The sequence below is a fragment of the Pholis gunnellus genome, assembly GCF_910591455.1.
Source record: "Pholis gunnellus genome assembly, chromosome: 17".
NCBI lineage: Eukaryota > Metazoa > Chordata > Actinopteri > Perciformes > Pholidae > Pholis > Pholis gunnellus.
The window spans coordinates 12409911-12427311 of record NC_136544.1 but is presented as its reverse complement, the minus strand read 5'-3'; the positions used below and the strand labels follow the sequence as shown (position 1 = coordinate 12427311).

General features: G+C 42.8%; 1 protein-coding gene across 1 annotated transcript in view; it reads left to right on the top strand.

Annotated features, from left to right (window-relative positions):
• Positions 1–17401, top strand: part of abca3b (ATP-binding cassette, sub-family A (ABC1), member 3b) — a 32197-nt gene that overhangs the window by 4455 nt on the left and 10341 nt on the right. The window contains exons 4-25 of the mRNA XM_079177687.1: positions 1379–1506; positions 3109–3274; positions 3991–4250; positions 4331–4447; positions 4682–4802; positions 7018–7191; positions 7305–7486; positions 9066–9212; positions 9312–9441; positions 9571–9725; positions 10038–10193; positions 10290–10500; positions 10685–10835; positions 11453–11551; positions 12678–12876; positions 12974–13280; positions 13373–13646; positions 14086–14290; positions 14436–14655; positions 15091–15249; positions 15833–16005; positions 17223–17357. Of these exons, the coding sequence (XP_079033813.1) occupies positions 1379–1506; positions 3109–3274; positions 3991–4250; positions 4331–4447; positions 4682–4802; positions 7018–7191; positions 7305–7486; positions 9066–9212; positions 9312–9441; positions 9571–9725; positions 10038–10193; positions 10290–10500; positions 10685–10835; positions 11453–11551; positions 12678–12876; positions 12974–13280; positions 13373–13646; positions 14086–14290; positions 14436–14655; positions 15091–15249; positions 15833–16005; positions 17223–17357 (3869 nt within the window). The remainder of the gene's footprint in view (positions 1–1378; positions 1507–3108; positions 3275–3990; positions 4251–4330; positions 4448–4681; positions 4803–7017; positions 7192–7304; positions 7487–9065; positions 9213–9311; positions 9442–9570; positions 9726–10037; positions 10194–10289; positions 10501–10684; positions 10836–11452; positions 11552–12677; positions 12877–12973; positions 13281–13372; positions 13647–14085; positions 14291–14435; positions 14656–15090; positions 15250–15832; positions 16006–17222; positions 17358–17401) is intronic.

Below are 17401 nucleotides of genomic sequence, written 5' to 3'. Positions count from 1 at the left end.
CTGTTCAGATGAACTTGCAGACGGTCTGACTGACGGGCTGTTTGTTTTCACGCTGACAGACAATCAGCAAGAGGGACACATAGCAGCAGTGTGAGGCAGACAGATATGTGTGTCTGCAGGTGTACCCAGCTGTGTGAGATCTCAGCTCCCCGACATTAATGAATAATTTAGCTGGTCTCCGTGCTCAGAGGGAGAGGTGGAGGGGGACGATCGGGGTTGAGTTTGAGCATGTGATGCACACAGAATGATGTGTGTCTGACACTGAAAAGGCCCTCTGATGTTTCAAATGTCACAGTTTTACATAAACAACAAAAACGATTGTTGAACTGGGACCACTAACGAGTGTTTGTTGTGAAGATGTTGAAATGCCTTTTTATACGTTTTTATGTGGTGCATTGTGAAATATGAATTGTGAAATGAGAGTTCCTGTATTGTGAAATCAAATTTTTGTTGTTGTAAAAAACAATATTTGACTTCTTCTTGTGTAGATCATCAATGAGAGAAGTTATGTTTTTTTGTACTATTATTATTCAACTGATGAACCATTGCTTGCTCACTAACATTCATGTACTCTCCACACGTGCCTTAAGGTGTTACAGCTGACTCAGGTTGAGTGGAGGTGTTTGTATTGTATTAGCGTAGCTACCTTGCAGGTTATTCTGACAATACATTCACTAAAGATCAGCATCACACCAATTTGTAAGTCTATATGGATATTTTGTTTTTATAAATGCAAATATCTGGATGTATAACTTTAAGCGAATCCTGATTTACATTTTTTTTCAAAGTAGTTTACCCCTTTTACAACTGCAAAAGTAACCCCCGCATACAATTACCCCCGGTTGGGAATAACTGGCACACTACAAACCATTTAAGCAGTATTCAAGTGAAGAGCAGTGTAGCAAAGGCAGGCTTGAACTGGTGCGTTTGTCAGCCCCCTGTGCCCTCTGTGAGTCTGCTGACAAGTGTTTAGTTTATGAGATTGACCAAGATTTACCTTCGGGGCCCAATATTTAACACCGAGGTCCTTTGCCAGACTCAGAATACCTTCACGAGTGCTTGATAAGTGGAATAGAAAATATGCAATTGAGAAATCCAGTTCTGTTGTCTTGATAATATTGCTCTTAGAGCTCAGTATGCCGACAGCATCTCGATCCTAGGCACCAAGGTCTCGCAATGAGAATAGGCATGAAGACAGACGTACGTGAGACGAATGCCGCGCCACTAATGCGATGCTGTTTTAATCTGTGTGTGTGTGTGTGTGTGTGTGTGTGTGTGTGTGTGTGTGTGTGTGTGTGTGTGTGTGTGTGTGTGTGTGTGTGTGTGTGTGTGTGTGTGTGTGTGTGTGTGTGTGTGTGTGTGTTTATTTCTTTTCCAGTGCGTGGCTTTGAGACGGAGGAGCAGTTTGAGGACTACGTGAGAAAAAACTCTAGCTCAGGAAAGCTACTGGCTGCTGTGGTGTTTGAGCACCCTTTCACCCACGACGATGAACCTCTGCCCCTAAAGGTGAAAGGCAACACACACACACACACACACACACACACACACACACACACACACACACACACACACATACACATACACACTGTCACACACACTGTAGCAGCTTGACTCTTGCGCCTGAGGAGTGGTGCATTGTGTTGTTGTCTGGTTAAACGATGCAACACAATGACATGTTTTTTGCTAAACTGATCTCAGTGTGAGGACGATTAAATAATTTAGAATTACAGTTTGTTATCAGTTTGACTGGTTCAGGCCCTTTTGTTCTGCTCCCTTTGTTTGTTTTGGCCAGCTGGTAGCTGAAACACACACAAGTCTTGGACTAACAAACAAGTTCATGTTTACGGTCCGGTTCATTATTAAGCACCACAGTGTAAGGTAACGTGGTTGTGACGACCAGATTTCTGTCTGCTCTGATTTAAATAAGAAGTAAAAGGTAGAGAAGAGACCCGACATCACATAGTATGAGACATTTATCTGGCTTCAGACAGCTCGAAGCTCATTGAGCGAGAGATGAACTCCCACATTCTGGGTGAATCATCTACCCGTATCTATGACTTTATTGTCCTTGTAGAAAGTTCTTCCTGGTGCCAGGGCCCATGATGTGGGGCACTAGCCCGCATTACGTTTTAAATATATTTGTTCAGCTTTAGTATGACGGGGACAAAACACAGGAGCCAACTGAAGGTACAAATTATAGTAATAAAAATACATTAAATCAGTAGAGGTAAGAGACATTAAGCTCACAATCTGATGCAGTAATAATGTGTTTGATCATTTAAAGGTAAAAATACAGTGGATTTTAAATGTTAGACATATATTTGGATTTTAGTTCAACAGCAGTCAGTAGCTTTATTTCAGCTAACATCGTCACTGAAATGCTGTTGAAACACGTCCACTATACTTAATAGATTTAAATACTTTTATATTAAAAAACAAAAACAAATTAACTTTCAAACTACATTCTGCTACCTCACCCAGACCCTGCTAACTATATAATATTCACATATAATCTCCGATATTATAGGGATCATGTGTAATCTGTGACAGCTGACATCAATTGTGAGTCACAGCGTTATATTTATATAAAAATAACGCTGTGAAGGACATGCAGATTTTTTGTTTTGCGTGAACTTTTAAATGTATGAACGTGAGGGCAAAAAGACGCCATTCAAAGAAATGACACATAAAAATGGTAATTTTTGATTTTCCTGAGGAACCAGGATTTACATTCTGGCGGATGGTAAACAGCCGCGAATGAATGCGCAGCGAGACGCATTCAGTCCACTTTGATACGGACTGAATGGATGAGGAAATGAAACTTCATCTGAGGGTTAATTTACTCAGAGTTTTGACTAACCCTGCTATCTAAAACTCTGTTATACTGTATAAAGGTCATTTGTTTAACAAATGATAGGAGGCCCACAATATTTCACACAGTTCGCCACACACAGACGATGTATTCAATATGCCGAAACATACTGTACTGTACCACTCTGTCATTCTCTGCAGTGAGTATGCTTATGTATTGCCTGATTCATTCACTACTTGAAGCCAAGTTGATAAAGATGTCCTCTCCCCTCTTTCTTTTTGCACTCTCATATACAGGTGAGCTACCACCTGCGTTTCAGCTTCACCCCACGCAGCGCCCCACCCAAGGAGAGGTTGGAGCTGAACCCAAACAGTGACCTCGACTGGCACACGCTCAGCCTCTTTCCCCTCTTTCAGCTGCCGGGACCGAGGGAGCAGTATGACAAGGAGGGGGGCACGCCTGGTGAGAACACGGCCTCTTACTATTACACCCTCGACGTTTAGTATCTCTTTATCTTTCTCTCCCACTTCACCCAAAAAAATCACGAGAGGGTCTTTCATCGCAAAAAAAAAAACAACCTTCACATTTGATATGGGAGGTAGCCAGATTAGCCCTTTTAAGCAGCCACAATATTAAGTCAAAACAGGTTTTTATATTTCTGATAAAGCAGACTATGACTGATGAAAAACACTTATTTTCCACAATCGAAATGTTGTGATGATCAAAATCATTTGTGGGGCATTAGTGAGGTGTCGAGCACCAAATATCCTCAACTTTATCTCTTCCCATTTGTCTGTCAGGATGTCTGATTTGTTAAGCGTAAATGACGGGATTATGATGATGATAAATTGGGGATGACACTGTTCTGCTGTGGCTCTAACCCTTTTTAATAATAAAGTTTTAATATCGAGAGCCTAAAGAGGGATGCTCTAAAAGATGAAGTCATCCTCTCCGCATAATAGAACTGACGAGCTTTTAGAGTCGCATAAATATGGATTTCCAACCTCCACATGCATAATAACGACTCACGACTTCGGCTCCACTTTGGTTCCCCAAGGCCTCTCACCCATTTTCATGTTAACTTTTAGAGGGAAGTTGGAAGGACTTTGCCTCATCTCTTTGTAAGTGGGGTTGTGCCACAACATATTTTCTACAGCGTTCATATTTCTCTTTTTAAGGTTATTTTCGGGAGGGTTTCCTGGCTGTACAGCATGCAGTGGACCGAGCCATCATGCGCTCTTACAACAGAACGGCTGCCGCCGCTCTGCTGCCACAAGTCAGAGTGGTCGTGTCGCGGTTTCCTTACCCTGCCTTTATATATGACGTCTTCATCCTGGCCATTCAGAACCAGCTGCCCCTGCTACTGGTGCTCAGCTTTACCTACACCTCCCTCAACATAGTACGAGCTGTGGTGCAGGAGAAGGAAAGGAAGCTCAAGGTTTGTGTTTCTACAAGGGACGCTTTTTTCTGGGTTTTGAAATTAGTGATTTCAACCGTTTTTCTTTTCATGCGTTTCAGGAGTACATGAGGATGATGGGCCTCAGCAACTGGCTCCACTGGAGCGCCTGGTTTCTCATGTTCTTCCTCTTCCTCTCCATTTCGATGTTTTTTGTCACCCTGCTCCTTTGTGTCCAGGTGAGTTAGTGTTACAAAGCGTTGTTGCATTCCAGCACGTAATACCTTCACCCCATGTTTAAGCAGTACAAATATGTAGCTTAGCTGTAATTCTCAAAGCAACACTTCATACGGTGTGAGTTTAAACTAAGTGAAACCAAGAGGAAAAGAGAGTTAAAAATGTAATTCATAATAATTAAATATTGACCAATAGCTTAAGTGCACGAATGGGTTTATTTCTTTCTGTTTTTTTAGGTGAGCCCTTATGGAGCAGTTCTGTCCTACAGTGACCCCACGCTGGTCTTTGTCTTCCTGCTCGTCTTCACTGTGGCCACCATCAACTTCAGCTTCATGATCAGTGCCTTCTTCTCACGAGGTGTGTGTGTGTGTGTTTCTTTGTCTGAATTAACATTACATAATAATAATAATGATGAAGTTACTCTTTGACTGTCTGTTTCTTGCCTCTTTGTGTACTGTGCTGTATGTGTGAGGTCAGGTGCTCTTAACAGGACACTCTCTGGCTCCATTTAGCTGAAATGCACTGTGTGTGTGTGTGTGTGTGTGTGTGTGTGTGTGTGTGTGTGTGTGTGTGTGTGTGTGTGTGTGTGTGTGTGTGTGTGTGTGTGTGTGTGTGTGTGTGTGTGTGTGTGTGTGTGTGTGTGTAACACTGCGTAGGCTCTCAGATGTAGGTCAAAGTGTCTGCTGTTTGCTCCGCGCCCTCCTCTTAGCGAGTTCAAAGCATAGAAGCAGCAATAAAAGGCACATCAGCTATAAAAAAAAGCATGTTAAAACTCAGCAAAGAGCTGCTCAAAGACACTTGTACAGTCTGTATAGATCAGCTGTGAGTGGGTAAACGTTTAGGTCCTGTAATTACTGCCACATAGAATCTGTTTAAGCTTCTTGGCTTTGTTCACTTTAAAAAGGAGGAAGTGTATTGTTCTAAGTAGTTCTGAGTGCTGTCTGTCTTCAGCCGCTTCAGAAAACTATTTAAATCCCGTCTCTCCTTTCTCTTGTTCCCTTCCCTTTCCGTCTTTCCGTGGTCTTACTCATTCAGACCAGCATGTGAATGAAAAGTGTCTCCTTCCAATTTTTCGCAACAAAGCAGCTCCGATTGCAAGCGCTCGGCACAGCCTCAGTTTTTATGCAGCCTCTTGCTTCTTTTAACAAAAGACGAGAAACTAGTTTGGCTAGGTGTCTAACAACAAACAAATGAGAGTTGGATTTTGGTGATGTGGCTGTGGAGGGTCTGTCTGAGTTTGTGGACTGGAAACGCTGGAGTGAAACAGGCTATTTTTAATTTTCTGATTATCTGAATTGCCTGGAGCTTGTCTTGTCTGAGTTTTGAATCTGGTCCTGTTTACTCTGTAATATTTTGTTATTACATTATTATTATTATTTGTTTTGCACTGTCCCTATGTAAGTCTATTTTGCAGACCACAGGAAGAAAAGCTGCTGCACTTCTTTTCTTTTTTAACTACAATTATAAGAAACATTCACCCAATTATAATTGGTCATGATTAAGCCTTAAAGGCGTTTGTCCACAGGGGCTGAGTTGAAGTAGTTCTGCCCTCTGAGTAATGCAACGTGCTCTGTCACCTGCCCATTTTTGCTTTGACATAACGAGATAAGGTTTCTTCGGTGACATTTTTAAATCCTGACCGGTTCCTCATTCCTTCTTCCTGCTTGCTCTGTCTTCCCTCAGCCTAGCCTGTCTGTGGTCCATGAATAATTGCCCAAACTGTGGTATTTAACAGTCTGACTTAAGTCAATAAAATTGAGTCAATTAGTACAGATAACGTGAGCTAAATAAACTGCATCATCGTGTTGTTTTTCCTCTGGCTCTGTACATACATATAAAAAGGCCAACACGCCGAGATCATTGCATAGCAAATGAACCCCAACCAGGTTAAAGGGTATTACATACACATAATGATTTGTAGATAGAATAGGAAAGAGGCAGCGACGAGGGTCTTTTCTGAAAATAGACCAAACTAACAAAGGATCCTTGAGTGCCCTCTTTGGCCATTTTTGAACAAAAACAGATTTTTCCTCTCTTGGTTGTCCTTTGTGTGAACAGCTGATTGGCTACTTCTACCCACTCACTGATGTACTTTTTATGAGAACATAATGGCAATTAGTCAATGCGTCTTCCACACCGGCTCAGAATGTCACATTGTCTGTCACAAGTGCTCTTGCTCTTGCCCCGAAATGGAAGCAAGAACAGCGTTGAAAGTCTTTCATTCGCCTCATCCACAGTTTCTTTCTCCATTTGTCCACCGTCTCTCATTTGTCCTCCCTAATGCTTCCTTTGAACAGCACTCACAGACTGGCTCTGTCAATCAGGGAAATGGGTTTTGCACCAAAGGTTCTACAAATAGTACAAAAAGTTGTGTGTGTGTGTGTGTGTGTGTGTGTGTGTGTGTGTGTGTGTGTGTGTGTGTGTGTGTGTGTGTGTGTGTGAGCTTGTCTAGCGGCACAGCAATGTTCTTCTGTATCTGTGGCAACAGACAGAGTGGCGAGAGCTGTTCAATTCACTATTTTAAGGTCCGTTGTTGTTCAGCATCTCTTTTTTTTCTCTTTTCTAACTGCAGCCAATGTAGCGGCAGCAGCGGGCGGCTTCATCTATTTCCTGAGCTACCTGCCTTATTTGTTCCTGTGGCCACGCTACGACTTGCTGAGTCATGCCCAGAAGGTGTCAGCCTGCCTCATCTCCAACGTGGCCATGGCCATGGGAGCTCAGCTCATAGGAATGTTTGAAGGCAAAGGTGAGACTTGAGGTTGTATTTAACGTGAATTTTGTAAATTTCTCAGTTCCTTTCCTTTTTGAAACAGCATTCACATTTTTTTTTTTTTTATCTCATCCCCCTCCCCTCTGTAGGAGTTGGAATCCAGTGGTCGACCTTGTTTGACTCTGTGACGGTGGATGATGACTTCTCCATGGCCCAGGTGTTGTGCTTGCTGCTGTTTGACTCTGTGCTCTACGGGCTGGTGGCCTGGTACATGGAGGCCGTGTTTCCTGGAGAGTACGGAGTCCCTCTACCGTCTTACTTCTTCGTACTGGTATGTTTCAAAGCTCGGTGGCTCACACATGCACACTCGCATTTACTGGGGATGCAACCAAATACAGCTGCATTAGTGGGATGAATGTATGAACAGAGGATGCATTCAGAAGCGACGTTTCAGATAATGTTGTATTCTCCTCACAGTGCCTTTATTCTTTACTGCAGTGTCGGTTAGTATTTCAAACATAAAAGACGCAAACCCCTAAAAAATGGGGAAGTTGTGTACAAACAAAATATCGCCTAATCATCAGGTCGGTTCGTGTAATCATCTTTCCCTAAAACTGTTATAATTCGCAGTAAAACATAATGTCAAAGTTCAATAGATTTTGTGCAGTGATGCTAGTAACATTTCAAACCACATGTATTGATTACTTCATATCGTGTTCAACTTGTGAGGTTGGATATTATTTTATTTTATATATTTTTAGAGTTCTATTTATATTTCTTAAAAGAACTTTGTAATCAAATGTTGAATATGGTGTTTATTTTTCCTAATCTAAAAAAAGATAAAATCCTTCAATGCACAAGCGTTTTGTATGAATATTTGCGGAACTATTCACTGTCTGGTGGGGTTCATACAAGGTTTGGTCGATAGATAATGATACAGATACTGGTAGTAGCTTTGTTTCAGAAGATGCAGACAAATTAACACATACTTGCTCATTCACCTCAATAAAAAACACGAAACTTAATACTGTGCAGCAAAAAGGACATGGCCAGTGACGTATGTTGAAATGCACAAACAAGCATTTTTACATTGTGATTTAAAGTTAAAGACACATTATCATGTCGACAAATACTGCAAGTGGGTGATGATCAGCACTTACAGCATCAGCAGGTAGTTGCAAGGTCAAGGTCTCCTGTAAGAGGAAAATTGCCTTAGATTAAATAAATTGCTGCAGTCAGTGAAAGTGGCTCTGATATAGTGACGGGGGGGGGGGGGTCACAACATATCGGCCAGAGGAAGTCTTTGGGTTCAGCTGGCTAGAATAACAGGAAGCGTCTGAGTCTGTCGAGCCAACACAAATACGGTTTATGATTTTAACAACTATGGACCATCACGAAATGGGGTGCCGTTACACATACACACACACACACACACAAACGCACACACACACACACCTTTTTCCCAGTAGTCAGGAATTCTGCCAGCAGGGCGTGGATACGATGTTGACGCACCTTTTGTCCATTGTTTGTGTGTGTGTGTGTGTGTGTGTGTGTGTGTGTGTGTGTGTGTGTGTGTGTGTGATTTAGAAAGTGGAAGTTTGACTCTGGTCTTCAGGAAGTGCACCAGAGGAAATCATGTACATGAACAATGTTAATGCCGGCCCAATCTCTCTTTCTTGTGTTTTTATGAATGATCTTGTTCCTCTGCTTCCCGTGTTGCATCCTGTAATTACTCTGCTTCGCTGAAAAATCATGAGGAATACACACATACAGTGTGTGCAATATATGATGCCATTTATGACTTTGCAAAGCACTCTTTTATTCAGCTTCCAGTTTTAACCCGCTCCACTTCCTACCTCTATCTATCCCCCTCTTTCTGTCAATCCCCACATCTGCCTCATCTCCATCAGCCTTCATACTGGTGCAGCAGTCCCCGAATGGCTTTGGTGAATGAGAAAGAGGAAGAGGAGGATGCAGAAAAGGCTCTGAAAGGGGAGTTTATAGAGGAGGAGCCAGCTGGACTTGTCTCCGGGATCAAGATTAAACACCTCGCTAAGGTGAGCAGCAAAACAGACACCCCAGCGGGTCAACAAGGTTACTCTGCCGCCGTACCTTTTATCCTCAGGTAAATGTTTTGGGGTTTATCCCATCGACAGGAATTCAAAGTGGGCAACAAGACACGGCAGGCTGTGCGGGATCTCACGGTGAACATGTTTGAGGGTCAGATCACGGTGCTGCTAGGACACAACGGTGCTGGGAAGACCACGACACTGTCCATGCTGACAGGTGACCAGCTGGTGTACACACACACACACACACACACACACACACACAATCAAACATAAATGCCTCGGAAACAACCTGAACTCAACTGATTGCCTTTGTGTGTGTGTGTGTGTGTGTGTGTGTCTGCAGGGCTGTTTACTCCTACCAGTGGCAGAGCCTATATCAACGGGTACGACATCTGCCAGGACATGGCTCTGATCCGCCGCAGTCTGGGACTCTGTCCCCAGCACGACGTACTGTTTGATAACCTTACTGTCAGAGAGCACCTGCTCTTCTACGCTCAGGTACTCGCACGATCATGCACTTATACACAAGAACACACACACGCGCACATACTTGAGCTGAATCTTTGTTTTTGTCAGGTGCTAATTAGTTTTTAAATCATAAGTGAAAGTGTATTGTGAGGTGTTCACATTGTTTTAATATCATAAATACACTCCCCGGTCACTTTATCAGGTACATCTGTACCATCTAATGTCATCCAGCTCTGCCATAAATACTACCTTTTTATAATGGCCAGTTTTTGTTAAACTTTCCGAGAGGTTTTATTTCGACTATATGTTTATTATTTGTGTGTTGATGTGCTTGATATCCAGCTGAAAGGCTTCGCCAAAGACAAGATTCCAGACGAGGTGGACCGGACCATCCGTATCCTGAACCTCGAGGACAAGCGACAGGCTCGCTCCAAGACCCTCTCTGGTGGCATGAAGAGAAAACTCTCTATTGGCATTGCCCTCATTGGAGACTCCAAGGTGAAGAAAGTCATGAGCATTATTCACTCTCATTACATCCTTCCGCCCGCATTGACCACGTCTCATCTCTTCATCCCTAACCCGGTCCTTCTCCAGGTGGTGATGTTAGATGAGCCCACGTCGGGTATGGACCCGTCAGCCCGGCGTGCCACCTGGGACCTCCTGCAAGGGGAGAAGCACGGTCGCACCATCCTGCTCACCACGCATTTTATGGACGAGGCCGACCTGCTCGGCGACCGCATCGCCATCATGGCGGGTGGAGAGCTGCAGTGCAGCGGGTCGCCACTCTTCCTCAAGAACAAATATGGTGAGTGGGAGGTGGCTGCAGTGAAATGTAACTCTCAGTTGCCATATATGTAGTAAGCTTTATAAATCATGCTTTTCTTGCTTTATAATTCAGACCTGGACATTCAGGAGAATTGAAACTCCAGTAATTCAACTACATATCTGTTACAATTAATTATACAGGCCTCCTTTCTTCTGCTCACCAGGTGCTGGCTACCACATGGTGATAGTGAAGGATGCTCTTTGTAACGTGTCCGAGATCACCCGCCTCGTCCACATGTATGTTCCTAATGCCACACTGGAGAGCAGTGCGGGGGCTGAGCTCTCTTACATCCTGCCCAAAGAAAGCACCAACAGGTGAGTCAGTCACGTCTTTGTTCATTCATTCATTCATTCATTCACAATAACACAGTGGAAAGTGTGAAGTGGCCTAGAAGGTAGAAAGACCATTGACACGAAATCACACCTGCTGACATAATAACTTCTGTGAAAGGGGCCGACCTGCACTTACTCTGGGTATGTGATTATGATGAATACAGATAATAACCGTATGGATTTTTCCCTCTTTGGCTCTTTTTTTTTTATTAGAGCAATACAAAAAACTGGTATCAGTGTAGTAAATATACAAAAATTGTCTCTTATTTTACCACAACCTTTACATTTCTCTTTCCTTTATTTTTTCCCCCTTTTATATCCATATCTCCCTTTGCTTCATTTTATGTAGTTATATACTGAAAATCTATATTTTTCTCCCCACGATTTGGACTTTGACGCCACACTGACACTAGTTACTGTTCTATGATTACATTTAATGCGGAACATGAGGCAGAAATCTATGATTTCAAAGCCCAACGATACAAGGTCACATTTGGCAACTCATCCATAGCTCACATTGTTGTATATATACATTTGTCCCACTGTAAGTGTCGTGTGTAATGTGTGTGGGTGTGTGTCCACTTTGTGTTTGCTCTCAGGTTTGAGCTGCTGTTTGCTGAGCTGGAGATGAACAGAGAGGAGCTGGGCATCGCCAGCTACGGAGCTTCAGTGACTACTATGGAAGAGGTTTTCCTCAGGTGGGAGAAATATGACATGGGCGGATGTGAATGTGTCTTCTAATTCTGTAGGACCTGACTCAAGGACTAACTCTCCTTATGCTGGGTACATTTTCAGCTAAGCAGTAATGCGCAAGAGGAGGTATTTTAATTCAAAAGAAAGCGGGTTCCATATACTACCTATATTTAAAAAGGCCTGTTATAGTAGCTCTGCAGTCATACATCTATTTTGGAATTCATGGAGCTACAACATTGAGCAAACCAGGGATATGGCTGATGTGTTCGCTTTCTCTCCTTTGCGCACACATCTCAGTCCCAGCTGCTTACTGAGCAATTATTTCTGCTTCCCCGTAGACTTGACATGTGTATCTGTGGCAACAAGCGGGAGAGCGCTTTCTCTGCAGACCGCTAACAATGCCTGCTACTGTATTTCAACTATAGTATGTCATTGTGATTATCTCACAGGCCTCATTATTTTCAAGTCACACTGAGAGTCCATCAGTGTGTTCTGGCCTTAAACCCTGAACACCAAAACATCAAACGTGACACCAACATGACAAGAAAAGCTGCTGTTTCAACATTTGGTCATTTAGCTCCCTCCTGGCGTACAATTCCTTGCCAGTTAGAGAGTAACACTGCTATCATTAAGGTTTCTTTAAAATAATGAATCCCAAATTAAATACTGTATCATGATCTTTTATAATCTAAAACATCTGATGACCAAACGTGTCAAATTAGATTATGTTTTATCATTTGTGACATACGAATACTATTTGGTCCAAAATCTTATTATTTCTTTTAGTTTGTTCAGAATTTTGCTCTTCCATTCCACAGGAAAGAGGTATAGAAACTAAGGATCAATGGACTTGTAGGAAGATATATCTGGGCTCAGAAAGGCACACAATATCTGGCGAGATGAGGGTGTAAAAAACGGCTTTATTTGCGAGCAGCACTGCAATTCTTCCCCTTAGTGAGCTGCTTAAAGAAAAGAAAAATCGATCGAGTGGATGGATTGAAGGACATCACACAATAGAGCTGCTGTAGATCTAGTTGTTGTTATAGACTTCACATGTAAGGCACCTTTTGTTCCTGTTTTTCCTATTTTCAGTAAGTTGATAGATAAGCACATATTGATTTGTGTGTTCAGGGTGGGAAAGCTGGTGGATTCTAGTTTGGACATCCAGGCAATCCAGCTGCCGGCCCTGCAGTACCAACATGAGAGGCGCTCCCATGACTGGACCATGGATGACGCCAGCAGCATGAGCGGCATGACCGATGTCACCGACTTCACAGACAGCGGCACGCTCATTTCAGAGGACTGCTCCAACATCAAGCTGAACACCGGGGTGAGGCCAGGGGAAGCAAACTGATGCTTTTCATGTTTTTTTCTGCACATCATTCACTTTGCTCACATTTCAGTTCCTCTTCTCCTCTTCCCATCAGGCCAGACTACACCTGCAACAGTTCTATGCCATGTTCCTGAAGAGGGCGCTGTACAGCTGGAGGAACTGGAAGGTGATGGTGGCTCAGTTCCTCGTCCCTTTGGTCTTCACCATTTTGGCCTTAGTTGTGGTTCGCTCCTTTCCCAATCACCAGGACGCTCCTCAACTGAGGCTGGCACTCGGACGCTATGGTTCCACCAGGGTGCCCGTGGCTCTGCAGCCTGGGGTGGGTCCGCTGGCTGCTGCCCTGGCAAACATGTACAGTTCACAGCTCTCTGCCCAGCTTGGCCAGCTCGTCAACATCACGGGTAAGCATCGTGAGAGAGACTCGGCTTTACCGGTTAGCTGAGTATTTACTGACCACGTTCCCCCTTTTTTTTTTTTCCCCGCTCCCCGTCAGATTTCACTGATTACATCCTGACCCAGGCGGAGGAGGAAGGCGGCAGCTTTAACGAGCGCTGTGTGGTGGGTGCTGCTTTCCGTGGCAGCAGCCGCCAATATGCAGAAGCCACAGCCTACTTCAACAACGAGGGCTACCACACGCCCGCCACAGCCCTCATGATGGTGGACAATGCTCTGTTCAAACTGCTCGCAGGGCCGAATGCTTCCATCCAGACGGGGAATTACCCAATGCCACGCAACCTGTCTGAGAACGCCCAGAGCCAGCTCAGAGAGTGAGTGAAGGGAAAGGGAGACAAGTTCTATTATGATTTATTTATTTTTGGGCCAGTTTTCCAGCATTCATGCTGCATGACAAGAAAAGCCCCGCGACATGAATGTCAGTCAATTCTGTTGCACTTAACTGGTATATATTCATCGCCACTTATCTGAGGTTACGGTATGAATTGAAAATCTCTCAGGGGAAAAGAAAATAACTCAAAAGGGATTTTGATATAGATTCAAACCCCAGGTCTTTTTGTGTAGCAATCATATTAACAAGAAAGAGAAATTAGTATTGATTTTAAATTATACATCAACAGGAATGTGTTTTTTTGTGCTATTTGTTTGCCTTTCCTTTGCACCATTTGTCTTCAATTTCTTCCTGTCGTGAAACCCCTTTTCACCTCCTCCTCTCTTTTTCTCCCATTTCTCTTTCTTTTCCTCCATCTGCAGGGGGAAGACGGGTTTCATCATCGCTATAAACCTGATGTATGGTATGGCCTCCCTGTCTAGCACATTTGCCCTTCTGCTCGTAACCGAGTCCTCTATCAAGTCCAAGCATGTGCAGAAGGTCAGCGGTGTCTACCTGTCAAACTTCTGGTTCTCTGCGCTGCTGTGGGACCTGATCAACTTCCTGCTGCCCTGTCTCCTCATGCTGGTCAGTGTGACATCCGATTAATCGTTGTAATAAAGCTAGTGACACTGACAAGCTAGTGTAAACAGTTGTCCTGTCGGAGAGTACAGCATGCATAAAATAGATGTATTGTACAGTCTCTTGACTTTACTTGTTTCCTGCTTCTCAGGTGGTGTTTCAGGCATTCGGAGTCAAGGCTTTTATAGACAACAACCACCTGGTAGATGTGTTGCTATTACTGCTGCTGTATGGCTGGGCTGTTGTGCCTCTTATGTACCTGCTCAGCTTCCTCTTCTCCACTGCCGCTTCTGCCTACACACGCCTTACCATCTTCAACGTGATCTCTGGCACGGCCACCTTTCTGGCTGTCACCATCATGGCCATCCCAGGTGAGGGGAAGACACGGGCTTCTTGTTTTATGCTCCGGCCAATATGTTATGTGCTAGAGTTAAGGATTTGAAACGTGTTTGTGTTTGGCTGAATACATCTTGAGTGTGTTGGATGGCGCAAAGGGAAAAAGCACTTGCCCACTTGTGTCCCTCATTGCATACACATCTGTAGTATTTGTGGTGGGAAGCCAATGAGGGATCATGTTCCAGTAACTCCTACTGGTTGATTGAGATGCCTGTGTGGAGAGGAGTGGGTTTTTCAAATATTAGTGAGGAGGCTATTGGCTGTCCAAAGACTCCGCAGGTCAACGTGGGACTTAGTGAGAACCACCACTGAATATGGTGAATTGACAATACAATCAAGAGGAAAGTGGCGGGAAATGTACACAATAAAGAAAGAAATGTTTCGTTATCATTCTTGTTTCTCGTCTCCAGAGTTGCACCAGCTGGACATTTCGCACTTACTGGATAAGCTATTCCTGATCTTTCCAAACTATTGCCTGGGCATGTCCTTCAGCCAGTTCTACAAGAACTACGAATTCATCTCGTTTTGCACCCCCAGTAGATTCAGCCAAAAGATGTGCGAAATTTTAAGTAAGTACAACCTAAATGCAGCCTAAGAGAATGAAGAGGTCTTTTGTTGTTCTACGTATAGGTGGTACAGTGTGTGTTTTTACTTGTAAAAGTATGCAGACCTGATTTTACCATTTAATATGTGATATATGTTGTTGGAGATATAATTATGATGAGTCATAATGTGGGTGTCAGTATTACACACACATATGTTTACAATATTATAAAAATAATGATGTATCCTATGTATAGAATTTCTTTCAACAAAGAACACCGAGATGGAACAGATTGACTTAAAAGTTTATTTTCACTTCACACATTCAAAAGTTTGTTTGTTCGCTACAAGTTGAGTGTAGTTTACAGTAAACTAGGTCCTCTTGTGACGAGGACAGCTACAACAACTACTTCCTGAAATGGAAAAAAAAGAGGGGGCACAAATGACCAGACTATTTAACTAAATACTTTTTTTTTTTTTTAGGCTGCAAATTGTATTTTGTAGTTTTGTTTAAATCGCCAAATTCAACACAAATGAAATGTTCAGATAAACCCTGCATATGTATGCTCTTCATTTACCTGACATGACTCTGTATTCTTCTGCTTCTAGACATCACGTACCAGAGTAACTACTTCTCGATGTCGGAGCCTGGTGTGGGACGCTACGTCGTGGCCTTCTCACTGCAGGGTGTAGTCTACATTATTCTGCTGTTTGTCATCGAGCTGCAGTGTGTCCACACTCTCCGGCGACTCCTCTCCTCCCTGTGCAGAAGACGCAAACAGGTAGATGGATTGTGTGGAGCGGTGTCAGTGTGTTTTTGTTTTTGTTTTGGTTTGGTGGAGCGGAAACTTTTCAGTTTCTTTCCGAAATTTCCCGGCAACCACAGCTAGCGCTGCGCAGCAACAATTTTTTCAAAGTGTGGTTCGATATATTCAAACTGGAGCCTGAAAAAGAGAAGTCAATGAAGACAACCAGAATAGTTTGTGAACGGTCTGTGATCATGCAGATTTGAATCAATGTACAGGGAATAGACGGCATGTTGTTAACACTCCATGAGAAGTATATTTTAACTGAAATAATTGGTTTGTAGTACGTTAAGTGGCCGTTGGCAACAATGGTCACTCATAAAAGAGGCACTTTGCAGGCTATAAGAACTTGAGCATGAGACGAATAACAGAACAGAAGAAAGACCCTTAATTATCTTCCATCTAAGTGCAGATTTCCCTGCAAACTGATTTATTATATCAAGGGTAACAGTCTTGAATTTAATGAAAGTGATTTTGATAAATATGTTATTTGTCTTTTCCAAAATGGATACATTTCAAATATCGCTTCTTACATAACGACACCAGAGCCGCAGCCACGCTGAAGGGTTAACGAGGTGTTGCTTCACACTTCTAAGATCTATAACCACCTCTGCATTCATAAGCACATAGACTTAAATATAGGGATAAGTTCATATCTCATCTGAACGACTGAAACTCCTCCATCTGATTTAAGAAAACACTCGTGAAACTGTGTTTTGAAAAGCATTTATTGCTGAAATTATTACTTTTTTAGGCGATTAATCGACGTTTTTAGGGATTTTCTTTATCTTACACAATTGTATTTTAAATTGAATATCTTTTGAGTTTTAGACAAAAAAGGCAATTTGAACACGTTGTCTTTGGCTTTAGCAAATTGAAACTTTTTCATTATTGTGATTTATCGAGAAAATAATTGGCAGATGAATCGATAACAAAAACAATAGTTAATAGTTAAAGAGAGTTAGAGTCAAAGGTTGTTGCTCTTTTTTTGCCTAATTGTGTACCTATTACAGAATACTCCTTTAGGCTACTATGCAATAGTACTATATGAATTATAGTAATATAATACTATTACACATTTATATGTATTATAGTAAGACATGTTTGTACTATTTCTGCCTGAAGGCATACAACGTCTCCTGGAGTCCCTTTTTACTGTGACGTGGTGTTTGATATTTTTACTTGTGTGTTAGTTACCTCTAATAGAGGACGCAGCACTGCTTCCAGAGGACAGGGATGTGGCTGAAGAGAGGAAGAGGGTCCTGGATTGCCAGCCAATATTAGAGTCTATGGTGGGCAGCCCTCTCATACTGCAGGAGCTCAGCAAGGTACGAAGCACAGGAGTCTTGTCCTTTGTCTGAATGAGACGGAC